Consider the following 15,615-nt stretch of genomic DNA (forward strand, 5'->3'; position numbering starts at 1 on the left):
CACTTTGTCCTTCTCTCTCCCCTTGCCTCTCTTCCCTCCCCTCTCTTCCAGACCGTCATTCCCCCCACCTTGTTTATTCCATTCAGTGATTTGTTAGCTGGGTCCCAGGAGAGCATAGTTTAAATGAGGTGACGGATTTTGTTGCTTTTAGATGCACTTTTTAATTTAGACCTCTCTTCCCATGCATGTCTGGGGATAAACTGGCACAGTCTCCATTCCTAACCTCAGCTACCTCTTTCCAAAACACATGCCACTTGTATCAAGGGAAATGAGGTGAGAGAGTCTAAATGGATTTGGATGTTTTCATTATCACTATTGGGAAATCAGTGGATGGCCAAAGTCATAAGTGCAAGTGCTCAGAAAAGGATTTCTTTGAACTCATAAAGAATCTTTTGCCATAATAACTATGGCAAAATGACAAGAGAAGTCAGAAAGAACAGAGTAGTACTCCCCTCATGGAAGATCTATTTTATTCTCCATCTGTTCACCAGGGGATGAGTTAACACCCAGTTAAGTTCCTAGAATAGTAAAGATAATTAACTTAGATCTGGTTCACTTTGGGTTTGATCTTTTAAAAATAATCATACCATTATGTCACAGAAAAAACCCTCAAGAGCTTACATTTTTTGATGAGTTTGCTCCCTGCCTTTTCAACTCCTCCATTAAATCCTGGTATCTAGCTGCCATTTTCCAATCATGAGCAAAATTATCTCTGGGCTGAAGACTCAACCACAACTTGTGCTTTTGTCTGTTTCAGCATATAATGACAAGATTGTGGCTTTTCTTCGCCAGCCAAACATTTTTGAAATGCTGCAAGAGCGTCAGCCAAGTTTGGCGAGAAACCACACACTCAGGTAGGGGCCTGTCTACCACCCTCTACCTACAGGTCTCTCCTGCTGGTTTTCCAGGTGGGGCAGCCTCTGTGGAGAGAGGGCAGACACTTAAGATGTGTTTTATTCATGCATTTAAATTATAGCCTGAATATTTAAAATGAAGGATCCAGGGGTTTCTAATGTTCTCTAAAGTGTTGCAATCAGAGATAGTTATCATGCCAGGTTACCTATTATTCTTATGATGCTAAAATGATTTCCATTGATTTGGAGAGAAGCATGGAAAGGGAGCAAAATAGTTTTCATCAAAAAATTATTTATGTAAAGCACCATATAAATTATTTTTGTTTTAAGAATATAATTGTCTGATGGTACACCAGATATTAGATGACTATATTCAAAAATAAACCAGCAAACAAAAAGTATCATATGTGTTCTAACACCTTAAATCCTAATGTCCATTATGGTCCTTTCTGAATGGGTGTCTCTGAAACTCTGAATCACTTTATTTGGAAGGGAAAGCCACCCAAGGTGATGAAAAGAGAAAATATCCTCTGAACTTAAATCCCACTTTCTCACCAAGATATTCAAGTACTACCCAGCATTTCAAAAGCTGGAGATGCACAGTGGTTAAGTGTGTCCACTCAGAGTTTGAATACTTGCTCCAGCACTTAGGGACCAGTGATGGAGGCATGTCATTTAATCCTCTACCCTCAGCCTCCTCATCATTGAAACAGGATCACAATGTGGGCACCATTAAGATGCTTCACTGGGTTTGTGTATAAAGGACCAGGCAAGGTAGGCAGGGATGCAGCCAGTGACTGCCCCTAACTCCTCACCTCCCATCCGGTGGTCTTTTGAATCTGGCTGACAACTATAATCCTCTACTTTGACCTCCTCAGTGAGTCACCAACACCTAAAAATAAACTCTTTGCTAGTCGTATCTTTATTAATCCTGCCAGGATGGATCACTCACTGTTCTTTTCCCCTCCATCACCAACCCCATTGACACTTCTTTTCCCTGTGGTTTTACTCTGTGCAAATTAGAACCTCCATCCTCCCAAATGCCCATCATCTCAATTCCGCCCTCTTTCTTCAGCTTCACATCTAAACATTTATCTCCTCGCTTTCTTCCAGCCCTTCTTTTCTCTTCTCCCTGCCATGGCCTAGGTTTGGATCCTCATCATCTCTCTCCCGGACTTGGCAGGGATCTCTTAAGTAGATACTCCCTATCATTCTACTATAAAAGCTTCCCGTGGAGTAACCTCAGGGCTGGCCACCACAGTGGCTCTCAGACTCTCTTTCAGGGGACCTCAGAGCAGCTAAGGACCCTCTCTGGAAGTTGGTCCTTGAGGAAGTACACCACACAATAGCAGGAAGAGGGCAGAGACGGGCATGTGATACTAACCTCATAGTGAGTAAGGGGGCCGGCTGGCACCCTGTTCCAGACTGGGCCGCTGGCCCTCACCCTTGCAGGGCCTCTGGTCAGCCCTGCCTTTCTTCTAATCCCTGCTCTGCCCACCCTAACCAGGCCACTGAGCAGTTTAGGCCAGATTTGTGACTCAGGGACTCTTGCCCACCTCATGAGGTTTTGAGGCCATATGAAAGAGGCTATTTATGTAGATCTGCTGCAGGTTTTCCTGCCTACCCATTAGGGTAAGACCTTCGTTTCATGGAGGGGGAGGGAGGTGGAATCTGAGCATAGTTGGAGAACTTGTGAAAAATGCACCAACTAATAAAATTGGCTTATTTACATGGGGTTTTGGGGGCGGGGGGGAATTCTTTGTTCAGTTCCTTATGAAACTATGAGCTCCCTCTCCAAAAAGGAACTGGTTTTGATGGAATCTTTCTTACATCAGAGCTCGTGCTAAGGAAAGATGGAAACCCTCTCTCATAAGAGTGGAATTCATTGCAGTTGAAGAACTAGATGAACTATATTGAGACACTTCTACAGCTTTTCTCTCCAGGATTTCAAAATTCATAAACAAATACTTTCAGTTTCATTACTCAATACCAACAAAATAATGCCCCCAGACAAAAGCTTCCCATGGCTCCTGTTATGTATGTAATAAAGTCAAGATTTCTAAGCACAATTTCCATAGTCTCCTAAGACTGGCTCTAATCTAACTCTCCACCATCCTGTGCTCGTATTTACTTCCTTCTGGTGTCTTCCACCACCGACAAACAGCCTGTGCCCTCTCCTACCCATACCCTTCCTGGAATGGCTTCTCTCTTAAAGGCATTTCAACCCATTTTAAAGGCTCAAGTCAAACGCAAAGTCTCGGTGATCTAGGCAGACTTTAGTAGTTCTTTTGCTTTGATTTAATAGCATTTGTTTTTGTACCTCTAAGATATTTTTCCATTAACCTTTGTCTTCTACCATGTACTAATGTCTTCCTACAACACTGGAAGTGTCTTAGGGCAGGGTCTATATCTTCTTGGTCTTTGAACCACTGTTGCCTCAGAGCCTGGTTCCTCTACTCTGAAGATAAGAAACACTGATTATTTTTTGAGTGAACAAAAGGACTTTAGCTTGACTGATTATCACTTCCACTTGTGGTCAACTCTGCCCAAGTTTTATTACTGTGCCCCGGAAGGCAGGGCCATACTCGGCCCATTCGTGGGCTGCTCTCCGGCTCACGAATGAGCTCTCTGGCTCATAATTTAAGGGAATTTCCAAGGGATTTTCAGAGGTGTTGTACTACCTGAAAACTTTCTGACACATCACTGCTCTTGAACATTTTTACGTTACAGATTCTACCACTAAATAAGGAGTTCACTGCTTACTTTTGGGAGAAATGTGAGCTCCCAAAAGGCCCTAGAGTCCTGTTTAAATCATTTTTAAAGTAATAAAATTAATCCCCTGTGTAAAAGAGTGGAATATGTTTCTGAAGGGAAGTAAACAATTTCAGCACTGTTGTGTAGTATCATGTTATAACAAAATCTAAGAAACTTCGGGGGGTTTTTTGCAGTGTGGAATTGTACAACTATGATTATCCAGATGTGGGTGACTTGGAATTAGGGAATATTGGAACTGGAAAAAAATTGGAAATTAATGTAGAAACTAATAACCTTTTTAAGGTTAAGGACTCCTTTGAGAGTCTGATGAAAGCTTTTATAGACTCTCCTCCATATATAAACATAAATCTTTGCATATAATTTCAAACAGTTAATGGATCCTAAAGGACCTGTAGACCCCAGGTTGAAAACCCAAAGAGCTCATCAAAAACAGAAAGCCCACAGTGGCATCAGAAACTGACTAAGAGGTCATGGAATCAAAAAGGCAGAACAGGAGCAAGAGTTTGCTCTTCAGGGTGTCAGGCTTTAAGAATCCAAAAAACAGGGCACTGAGCCTATGACTATGCCTCTGCCTGCGCCTAGATGTGGTGTGAGGGTGAGTCAGCTTGACTTTAAAGATCCAGCAGTTGAAAGGAAAACCTCCCCTCCCCATGACCCTGCCCAGAGGAAGAACTTACTGCTTCCTCTGTGGTTCCCACATGGGGACCATGACCCCATGGTCATGGCTATTCTCCAGGAGCCATGGATCCACTGTCTTGGGTTTGCAAAGCCAGTCGTTGGGTTAGAGGGTGGAGGATGACTTCTCAGAAAACTGTGTTCAGCAGAAGTAGTGAAGCATAAGGAAACCACATGGGGAGAGGGAAGGCGGAGGCATAAAACCCAGGGGTTAATGACATCTGTTAAGTTTAAGGGTCATGGTAGCAGTCCTCATTCATTCTTTCGTTCCTTCAACTAGTGCTTTTATTGAGCAGCTATTCTGAATCAGGATTGTGTGAGGGCTGTGTACCCAGTATCTAAGCCAAACAGACATCGGTCCTACTCTCATGGGACTTACTATCTATTGAGGAAGACAGATAATAGACAAGTGTGACTTTTTTTAAAGCCAAATATATAGCTATAGATTGTATTATGGGCCATGAAGGACATGATCAGAATTGAGTGATAGTGATGGAAGGATGGCAAGGATTTCCTTGTGGATATTGAGTTTTAAGGTCTTTGAGGCCACAAATGAAGATGTCAGGATGGCAAGGAGGCAGGTGGCTCTACTGACCTGAGCTCTGAGGGGAGCTTTACACTGGAGTTTTCCTGATGGGATGCGTGTAAGAGAGGCGGTTGGCATTCTCACCCTCAGAGATCTCCCCCAGGTCTCAGTGCCTTTGGTCTGGACCCAGGGACATTTGGAGGCCCCTCAGAACACTAGGTCTGCATGAGATTTTCACATACATGACAGAGGGTGTAATGTCCCATGAAGAGCAACCAAAACTCTCAGAAAACTCTGCTTGGCTTTCTGATATGTGCATGTGGTCTGAGTAGATAGGGTGATGGTAGAACCACTACAGGGGGTGCCACTTCCCGTGGATAGGAAGGGTGCTCTCCTGCCCTCATCGACTTGACTCTCTTTGGACTTTGTTTCCCCAGGAACCCAGGGAATAAAGAGTGACCCCCTAGAATGTTCTCTCCCTTTTTCCCCAGGCAAGGAGACCAGGGGCTTGCCCAGATGCAGGTCCCTTGGGGCAGCAGGGTGACCTGCCCCAGGGACATTGCCACTGGGGGAACACATCAATTTGAGAGTCCTTCGTGGGGCTGCAGTTGGTAAACCAGAGGAACAGGGTCCACGAGAATCCTCCAAACAAGAGGGCTGTGAGATGCTGTCAGGATTGGAGGACAGTGCTCAGGCACACAGAGTCAAGGGCACAGAGACGTGGAGGGAGAAGCAGCTGGTGAAGGAGGCTTGGTGCTTGTACCCTTGGCCAGGCTTCCACCTCCTCCCTGAAAAATGATGTGTGGACAGGTCTGCTCCAGTTTCCAAGTCCCTGGTCAGAGGAGCCACTATGAGCACCCACAGGTTTTGGAAATAGCATTTACTGCAACAGTACTCTACCCATAACTTCAGGTTGGACCACAGTGCATTTCTCTGTTTAATCCCATTTTGTGTATCTTTGTAGAAGCCAAAAAGTTTCTCTTCTTAAAAATACCCACACCAAAAGGTCAAGTTCATTGTATTTTTACCTGAAAATTTGCAAGTTATGATGAAGATTTGGATTCACATTTCTATAATCAGAGACAGAAAAAAGTTGTATCTATAGTATTTTTATTAATAGATTTATTTTTAATCTTTCATTAGAGGAAACTGATTAAACGGTATACTAGACCACTCTTTATTAATTTCTTACAAGTACATGTGATTCTAAAATCATCTCAAAAATTTAAACAAAAAAAGAAAAAAGTGAAATATTTTTAAAAAATCAATCCTTAAGTCTTCTCAGATTTCTGCTGCATCTCTTCAAGAAAGGGGAAAAACTTTTAACTTCTTTGAAGCATACCTACAAGGGAATGATTCTTGGCCATAGTGTTTGTAATCTTTGAATATCTGAATATCAGAGAAGCACATTACAAAGTTCATTTGATCAAAAGAAATGCTATTTATCCATAGACTTACTGGAATTATTTTGCCAGGTTGGAGTTGGAGGTTGTGAAAAAGTCAGAATGCACGAGTTATAATTAAACAGAGAAATTGATGCCTATACTCAAATTGACCTGGGAGACTCTCATGTATTCTGGAGCCAAACCCTCTCTGGACCCAGTGTGGAGTTAATTCATTTTCCATCAGGCATAAGGTTTCTCAGGAGACACCTCGTCACTCTTTCTTCCCATGGCTTCCAAGATGCCATGAACCCACAACAGTCCTCCCCAGCTCCACTCCCAACTCTGTGACTCTCTGAGGACCTATCTGTGTTGTGCTCCTTGGCTTCTGTCCCCGTGTGAGTCTGAGGAAAAGTGATCCCTTGGAGAGCATCATGGGAACCTGCAATATGAACTTAAATACCTCGAAATACTCTGGACATTAGAACATCACTTTTCAGCCCTATTGGAAGAGAAAGGGGGATCAGAATGGGGTTCATTCCTTAACTTATGCATCGGTGTGTAATTCTTATTTTCCTTCCCACATTATTCTAGGGAGAAAATCCATTACATTCGGACCGAGGGTAATCATGGGCTTGAAAAGTTGTCCTGTGATGCAGATCTAGTCATTTTGCTGAGGTAAGGGGCTGAGCCTGAAACAGTTCTGGAAAAGCTGCTCTGGGCAGTTCTCCAGGACAGCCCAGACTGAAACACTCGTTGCTTGTTCTAGAATATTCTAGTGGCTGCAACTGAAGTAGGGCTCCCACCCTTATACCTGCTATTCACCTCTTTCTCTACATGTAAGACTGGGGTATCAAGAGCTACATATGGTACTTGATGGAGACCTTGTTGTAGGATTAATTAGGGTTTAAAATAACAGGGAGAGTTTGCATGCCAGAATGTGCCCATCTAAATGAATCTAAGTGCTTTCGTTGTCTTGTGAGAATTGTACCCACTCTTACCCCAATTTGTGAACATTCTCTCATGGACAGAGAACTAACTTCTTAATTTTTTCTTTTACTTTGCAGTCTCTTTGAAGAAGAGATTATGTCCTATGTCCCCCTGCAGGCTGCCTTCCACCCTGGGTACAGCTTCTCTCCCCGCTGTTCACCCTGCTCATCACCTCAGAACTCCCCAGGTAACTTGAGGGTCTGGCATTCTGTCTCGTGCAAGTGGCCACCTGTGTTTCCACCTGATGAAGGTGCCCTCTCTCCCTTAGTCCCCTCTCAATTTTCTGATCATCTGCACATTAAGTTGGGTGTTGACACAGTGCCACCTGTTTTGGTAATGACCCCAAGCTATTATGTGTTTTGCATTTTTAATGATTTGGAAACATTTTTCACTAAACCAATATTTCATGACATGAAAATTATATGAAATTCATGTTTTGGTGTCTATCAATAAAATTTTATTGAAACCCAGCCACACCCATTTATCTATATATTTTGTGTCAACTTTCATGCTACAACAGCAGAGCTGAATAGTAGCGACAGAGACCATATGGCCCCAAAAACCTAAAATATCTACTATCTGGCCCTTTACAGAAAATGTCTATGGACCCCTGCTCTAAATTACTGTTTTGTTCTAAAACACACTCTCTGAGCATTTAAAAGGGAAGAGCCCTTTCTGGAACATTCTGCCTCATGAATCAGAATGTTATTAGATACCAATTTGAGTAACTTTCTGTTAAGTTGTAAAGGAGTTACTAGGTTACGTGCTTACTAGGGACCACCAGTATGCCCCCATGAAGATGCCAAAGAAGTTTTTAACATGATGTGAAATTGTTTCCCTGAAGTTTTCTTTGTGTATTAGAATGAATTTAGAATTAGAACTCATGATATTCTTTGTGGGTATTTTCCATTCCAAATGAGGAAATATATATTGAACCGTTTAGCAAAAAAAGAAGCTAGTATTTCCTGGGTTCATCAAGATAATTAGCTTCAGTCAAATCCGTACTCCCAAATGGGATCCAGATATTGAAGAGTTTTTCCCCATTGTCTTGGTTTACAAGATCACATTGTCATGGGTGTTTGTGGCCAACCCAAATCTATTTTTATAACTTTAAAATTTAGTAAAGGAAGTTAGTTGAAAAATTTAGTAACTTCTTATCTTATGACCTCCAGAGTTAGAGTTCAAACTTGGCTTTTGAAGCCAGGGGGAAATGGAGAAGAAAAACAGAATTTAGCAATATACTCTGTCCCCCAGGAGGGATGTCTCATTCAGCTAGTGTCACTCAATACTGCCATAGGTCTCTAAAAGTAGAATATCTTTTCATTTGTTCAGAATGACCCCCGTCATGTTGTTCAGAACTATCTCTTAGAGGTAGTTTCGCTAATTCCTAAAATCTGTTTTTAAGTCAGTATCTCCTTGTTATGCCTTCCTCCAAACAAGTGTATCAGTAGCATTGCTGAGGAAATGTCCCACGTGTGCTGTGTCTGACATACAGCATAGCTGAGATGACACGGCTTGGGAAAAGGAGGACCAGGAGCTTTGTCAGAGCCAGCATCAGGACAGTCAGTTGTTTCCAGTGCGCACAGGATGACTTCCTTCTGGGGAGCAGACCCTTCCATCTGGGGGACCTGTTGGTCTGCATGATGATCTGCCATCTTGTTGTAGAGATGGTCCCAGCCTGATAACGTGTCTACATCTTGGTCCAAACCTTTGGCAGTAGAGTGTCTACGTACCTTTGGTATGTAGAGTATCATTACACGGGGGAGATATCATACTGCAAATAGAAAAAATAAGGGAGTCAAAGAGTTACTTGCTCACTGCGAATTATTTGGATAAGTTTTATAAAAGGAATCAACCTTCCTGATACAGATGTTACTGACACCATGAATGCAAAGAATCATCCAATTCACGCTGTCAAAGTGCTTAATTCTTTACTCTCCTAGCTTTGACCTTGGGGTCCTAGACTATGTAAGCCAGATATTTTGAAGTTAAACTTTACAATTCCCATTTTTCTAGACCTTCATGACATTTACCTGAGGCAACATAGTGAATCATACATGCCAAAGCACTCTGTAAAGCTTAAATTATTAGAAAAATGCATCGTAGTGACCATGGGCCTACCAGCAGTAATGCAAGTTATATTATAAAATATACTGTAATCTGATGGCAGAAAATTATACTTGCACCTACAGACTTGTATTCTAGTTCTACCTGTATCCTGAAACGGGGTATTTCAGCAGACTCTTTCCTTTTCAAGTGGTGGCTGTTGGTTCCCCCCACACCTCAGATGCTGCAGGACTCGCTGGTGAGACTGGTGCCGCTGGTGCCCTGTGTGCCTCCCTGCTAACACAGATCAGCTGTATCTCTGCCCCTAGTTGCTGTCATCCACCGACCTTTTTCTCATTCTTAAAGACTGTGGCACCCGTCTCACCATCTCCCTCTCATCCCCAACTCCTTCCACCATCCTGGATGACATCACCATCCACAAGGGCACCCATGCAGTTCCTTGGCCTCCCAGTTTCTGGGCTTCCTTGTCTGCCCTGACCTCCTCCTCCTCAACCACTGGTCCCACAATCCCCTTCCTGCCTTGTTGTCATCTCTGACGTCACTGACTCAAGCATCCTATGCCCATCCAACGTGCTTATTCAGCTGCTCTCCCCGATACCACCCTGTGCCCTCATCAGGACCTCCAGTTCACGAACGCCTCTCCTTTCTAACTGCCTCTCCCTCATCCAGCATAGGCTCCCTGGTTCATCTTTTCTTGACAACGCTCTGAGCTCCCCGATCCTCTCCATTTCATTTACAGAGTTCCACTCCTAGGTCACCTTACTATCTGCTTCCCCTACATCTGTAGTCAGGCATTCTTGGGCAAATTCACCTGACAAGGCAGATTATCAATTATAAATTAATCATCTCTCCACCTCACATGGACCTTAAACACCCAGAAGAAAACTCAACCACATTTCCCTGGTAAACGTACGCTCTTCTCTGCTGCTATTTCAAACGTTGCTGCTCCTCTCAAACTTCCAACCCCTGGGTCTCTCCTGGCAAATGATGTGCCTTCTTCCTTCACTGAGAAAACTGAAGCCCTTAGACAGAAGCTGTCTCAAATGCCTGCTGCCTATCTTACAAGCCGACCAATGCTGCCACCCACCTCCCCCCCTTCACACCTGTGCATTAGAGGGGGCATCTTCACTAAGGTCGCAGCGAGCTCTGGGCACCCAGTCCTATGGGTAATTCTCAGCCCTCCTCCTGACCTTTTAGCTACATTTAACACTACTGATGGACCCTCCCCTTAAGTCACCTCTTCAATTGGCTTCTGGGACACAAGCTGTAGGCATTTCATCTACATCTTTGGCCACCTTTGCAGACTCATCCTTCCCTTCCTACCATCCTCAAGACTCTGTGGCAGATTTTTTTCTCCTCTCTCTCAAGCTATGTCTTTTTCCAATCAAGCATCCAAGCGTACTGCCATCAGAGACCAAGCTCGTGATCTCACCCATCTGTGCTTCTTCCATTTGTCCCCATCTCAGTGACTGTCACCACAGGCCATTCCATTATGATGTCTGAAACCCACCTGGGCCTCACTACCAATATCCAGTTCATTGCCTCCTAAACACATCTCCAATCTATCTTCTTCTTCTTCTTTTTTTTTTTTTTTCGATGTAGTCCCATTTCTCATCTCCACTGACACCACCCTAGTACAATGCAGGCTGTCTAAATCCACTCTGGGCCTCTCCGGTGTTTTCTCTCTACTGCAGAAAGACTAAGGTTTTCATAACTCAAGACACATCACGTTGGTCCCCACACAATGGCTTTCCTGTTGTGCTTAACATTAAACAAAATTGTTTAATACAGTGTACTTTATCCTGTTTGATCTGCCTCCTGCCCACCTCTCAAGGCTTGTTTTGCATCACTCTGGCCCTCACACCCTATGCTCCAGATAAACTGGAGCACCATTTTCTATCCTACCACGGTACCTTTGCATGTGCTGGTCCTCTACCTAGATTGCTCTTCTCCCAGCTCATCTCTTCTCTTAAGTTAAGTGGAAGCCCTTCCTAACTCACTCAATCTAATTCATGCCTACTTATTCTTCAGCTATTCCCCAGGGAAGCCTTCCTGAACTTGGCCAGAGTATTCTGTGATCTCAAAGAACTAAGTTCCTTTCCTTCATGGGTAGGAATCACCTCAACTTATAATAATATTCTCATTTCTGTGAGTTTGGTTGTATCAGTTTTATCTAGATTATAAATTCGGTACCTGGAATATAAACTAATAAATAGTTATTGAAGAGGCAAACCATGATCATAGCCATCTGTGAAACTTAGAGAAGAATGTTATTTTGTCCATTCCTGTTTTCATTAAAAGGTATATAAAGATAATAAAGCATCTACAAAGCACACTAGGTGATACAAAAACTCTCTTCTGTAAAGAGTAAGGAATTATTATTAATCATATTATTATTATTAATTTTGCTTTTATAGTGCAAGGTAATCTGATATAAACTCCTGCATGCTCTGGGGCCTGATGGACATGTATATTTATTTTAGCGTCAATATAGTTAGAGAAATACAAAGTACACATATATTACAATCCTAGTGGCTTCATTATAGTTACAACCACTTCTTATAATATAGTAACTTACAAGAGTCTAGTTTGATTTATGTTGTTTTAGAATATTCAAGCATAACTAAGCCAAGAAATATGCTCATCAAGGTATTCTGAAGAGAAATACAACTTGAAATGGAGTGGAAGACATAAATATTTATTGTCATCAGAATTCAGTTTTCTCTTTATTATATTATACCTGTTTATTATAAAAGTAACTGAGGGAGTGATAGAAATGAAGGGAAATGTCTTGGAGAAGGAAAACACGAAGATGCAGGAATGTGCTTCTGGTTGGCCCTTTCTCCTCTGTTGCCCTGCATATTTGTTCTTCAATAAAAAATGATGACCTTCAGCCTGTGTGCTTCTCTCTGCAGGTTTACAGAGAGCCAGTGCAAGAGCCCCTTCACCCTACAGGAGAGACTTTGAGGCCAAGCTCCGCAATTTCTACCGAAAACTGGAAGCCAAAGGATTTGGTCAGGGTCCAGGGAAAATTAAGTGAGTGCTCCAGTGCTTGGCACTGAACTCAGATGGTAGATGTTTCTATCCTTTTCTCCCCTATAACTTGGTAATATATGTTTGGAGATTGGATACCATGGTGTAGTATCAGTCATGTTCATAGAAGGGAGGAAAGAAAAAGTTAGGAAGTTGGAAAGAAAGAAGAAAGGAAATTAAGAAATTGGAAGGGAGGCAGGAAGAGAAGAGAAGGGAAAGAGAGGGAGAAAGAAAAGTAGATTTCAAACAAAACCATATATAAAATCAATGGTAGACCTTTTCAGAAAACAAGGAATCTTGAACTAAATTTAAAAATCATATGTTTCCCTTTACATATTCTTGGGACAAATTTACCTACTCATTAGTCAAATAGCTTTGATCTTCGGATCTAAGTAAAGAGTTGTGGTCTTTTTCCACTTTGGGTTTATTATTTTCATCTTGAAAAGCCAAACCCAAACTCAGGAATCCAACTTAAGAGATCCTTTTTGGAATTGATCAAAAAGAATCCTAAAGGTAGTCCAACATGACGGAATGTGTCCCATTATGAAAGTGCACGTTGTCCTTGTGCTCTCCTGGTTTTGAAAAGAGTGTCAACGTAAGGCCATAGCTGAACTGACGGAATCTATACCTTGTTGGAGAGGCTAGGCAATGAGACCATCAGCCTGGGTCCCCACAGCTCGCCTAGAACACTCCCTAACATTGGAGCCCGAGCACCCGCTCACCACCCACATGACTTCTCCTTTCCAGGCTCATCATTCGGCGAGACCACCTGTTGGAGGGAACCTTCAATCAGGTTATGGCCTATTCCCGGAAGGAGCTCCAGCGAAACAAGCTCTACATCACCTTTGTTGGAGAGGAGGGGTGAGGCGCCAGCACTTTTATGGAGACACCTTAGTGCGGGTAGACCAGAGGCCCCAGACCCTGGGTGATTCTTCTCAAGGAGGAGCAGGATGTCTCTAAGCCTTTGCCCCAAGGTGATTCTGATCATGTCCTCCCAGGAGGCCTTTCTCTCCAGGTGTTGCCAATCTTTAAGTTTCATGTTCTCTAAAAGCCTAAGATGATTGGCATGTTCTAGAGTCAGAGGTCACATGGTCAAAGTATAAGCCAAAACTACAAACCTAAACTACGGCATCTTTACTTTCTCGTGTGGGTACCCTTCTGAGTTTCTGATCAAAGAACTCTTCCCCCAAGAGTGCACATATATAACTACATACCAAATGTTTCATATAATTTCAGTGATTTCTTGGCAAGCCAGCTCAACCGTGTAGGGCAAGCCCACCCAGGAGGGCATAGCAGAATGAACTTGAAAGTGTTTTCAATTCATACACATGCACACATGCACCATCACAGGAAATTCTTTTGTACCTCCTACAATGAAGTCCCTGTTTTGAATGGGCCAGTTGTGTGTTTAATCCAAAAGGTATGATATGATCGAGGACAAAGGTTAAGGAACACTGCCATAGCATTGGTGCATGGCCATCTAGTAAGGACATCATCCCCAAACCAGTCACTGCATTCTCATTTTCTACAGCCAATTATACTTCCCTTGGGATCCACTGTAAAGAGCAGAGGCTGCTCTCTGCTTTCCTAGCACTGACTCTGAAAGGGCAAGCTAGCCCCTGCGTAGGGACAGGTCCCTGGCCTCTCACACGTAATGAGCTTCCCGGGCCTCTGCTTCCTTTGCAGCCTGGACTACAGTGGTCCTTCGCGAGAGTTCTTCTTCCTTTTGTCTCAGGAGCTCTTCAACCCTTACTACGGACTCTTCGAGTACTCCGCCAATGACACCTACACCGTGCAGATCAGCCCCATGTCTGCGTTTGTAGAAAACCATCTTGAATGGTAAGAGCTGGAATTTTTACTTTCTCGTGTTGGAAAGTTCTGATCTTTCTTAGTCAGAAGACAGTGGTGTTTCTTGAGGGCCACTGTGTTTGGAGCAGCAGCCCGATATCATGAGGGCTGATGGGAGTGAATAACAAGGCACTAGAGCGAAGGTTCTCTGCCAGTCTTCACTCAGAATACAAAATAAATTACTAAAGACATGCAAATTTCCTATCAACTGCAAATTGATGTAAGATACTGTCATTGCCTTCTGAGGAGATGTGAAGGTAAGTAGACATAAGTTCTGAATGTTGATAATTCTACTAAAATCCTGAGTCCCCTGCAGAGGCTTCTTGAAGGTATTTGTAGGAAATTCTCTGATTTGGACCAATGGCTTTCACACTGTGGCCATCAGCTTCTGCATCTTGCTGTAAAATAAGTCTGTTGGGTCAGATGATCTCTCAGCATCCTTCTGACTTGAAAATCCAATATCTCTTTGGTCCTCTCTTCTTAAGACATCAATTGCCACTTACTGAAATGAGTAAGAAGATCAGTATCAGTCAATTCTGTGTAGTTCTGTGGGTGAGATACCTCAGATATGGGTGTTAGAAGTCTCCAGAAAGCTGCATGGGACATCAAGGATGCCTGCACTTTCCTACTGTGTCACCACCACACCTGACTTGAAAAGTACCCCTGACTTCACTGCAGGAGCTCCTGCCATGAGGAGGGAAACAAGTCTCGGAAACTGCTGATGTGGGTTCTTGTCTGACATTGCTTAATGATGATGTGTCATGGGGCTGCTGGTGAAGGGAGCTTCTCGGGTAACACCAGGGCCTGCTGGGCGTATGGCCCAAATCCCCATATTTTGGCTTTACGGCAACAGAACAACCTATCTCTGCTACGGCTGCCAGCTACAGCCCATGACCTCTCTCTCCAAACACTCTCAGCTTTGAAGTTCTTTTATTATTTTTTTTCATTTTTTAGAATTTATTTTATAGAAGTATAGTTGATTTACAACATTGTGTTAATTTCTGCTTTACAGCAAAGTGATTCAGATCTATATTTTTTTCTTTTTCATATTCTTTTCCATTATGGTTTATCATAGGATATTGAATATAGTTACCTGTGCAATACAGTAAGACCTTGTTGTTTATCTTTTATCTATTCTATATATAATAGTTTGCATCTGCTAATCCCAAAGTCCCAATCCGTCCTTCCCCCTCCAACTCTCCCCCTTGGCAACCACAAATCTGTGCTGTATGTCTGTGAGTCTGTTTCTGTTTCGTAGATATGTTCATTTGTGTCATGTTTTAGATTCCACATATAAGTGATATCATACGGTATTTGTCTCTTTCTGACTTACTTCATTTAGTATGATAATCTCTAGGTCTATCCATGTTGCTGCAAATGGCATTATTTCATTCTTTTTTATGGCTGAGTAGCATTCCATTGTATGTATATGTGTGTGTGTGTGTGTGTGTGTACCACATATTCT

The 15,615-nt window shown here is 42.8% G+C and overlaps 1 protein-coding gene across 3 annotated transcripts in view; it reads left to right on the plus strand.

The window, feature by feature from the left end:
* The window catches only part of HECW1 (HECT, C2 and WW domain containing E3 ubiquitin protein ligase 1), a gene marked incomplete at both ends in the record, with an annotated part of 618,153 nt that overhangs the window by 556,579 nt on the left and 45,959 nt on the right, over positions 1 to 15,615 (plus strand). For all 3 annotated transcript variants that reach the window (XM_082632477.1, XM_082632476.1, XM_082632478.1), the window contains 6 exons: positions 758 to 854; positions 6,807 to 6,890; positions 7,280 to 7,389; positions 12,185 to 12,305; positions 13,050 to 13,163; positions 13,989 to 14,141. In XM_082632477.1, coding sequence (XP_082488603.1) covers positions 758 to 854; positions 6,807 to 6,890; positions 7,280 to 7,389; positions 12,185 to 12,305; positions 13,050 to 13,163; positions 13,989 to 14,141 — 679 coding nt within the window. The remainder of the gene's footprint in view (positions 1 to 757; positions 855 to 6,806; positions 6,891 to 7,279; positions 7,390 to 12,184; positions 12,306 to 13,049; positions 13,164 to 13,988; positions 14,142 to 15,615) is intronic.

The sequence above is a fragment of the Mesoplodon mirus genome (genome assembly GCF_964341445.2).
Source record: "Mesoplodon mirus genome assembly, chromosome: 9".
Lineage (NCBI taxonomy): Eukaryota > Metazoa > Chordata > Mammalia > Artiodactyla > Ziphiidae > Mesoplodon > Mesoplodon mirus.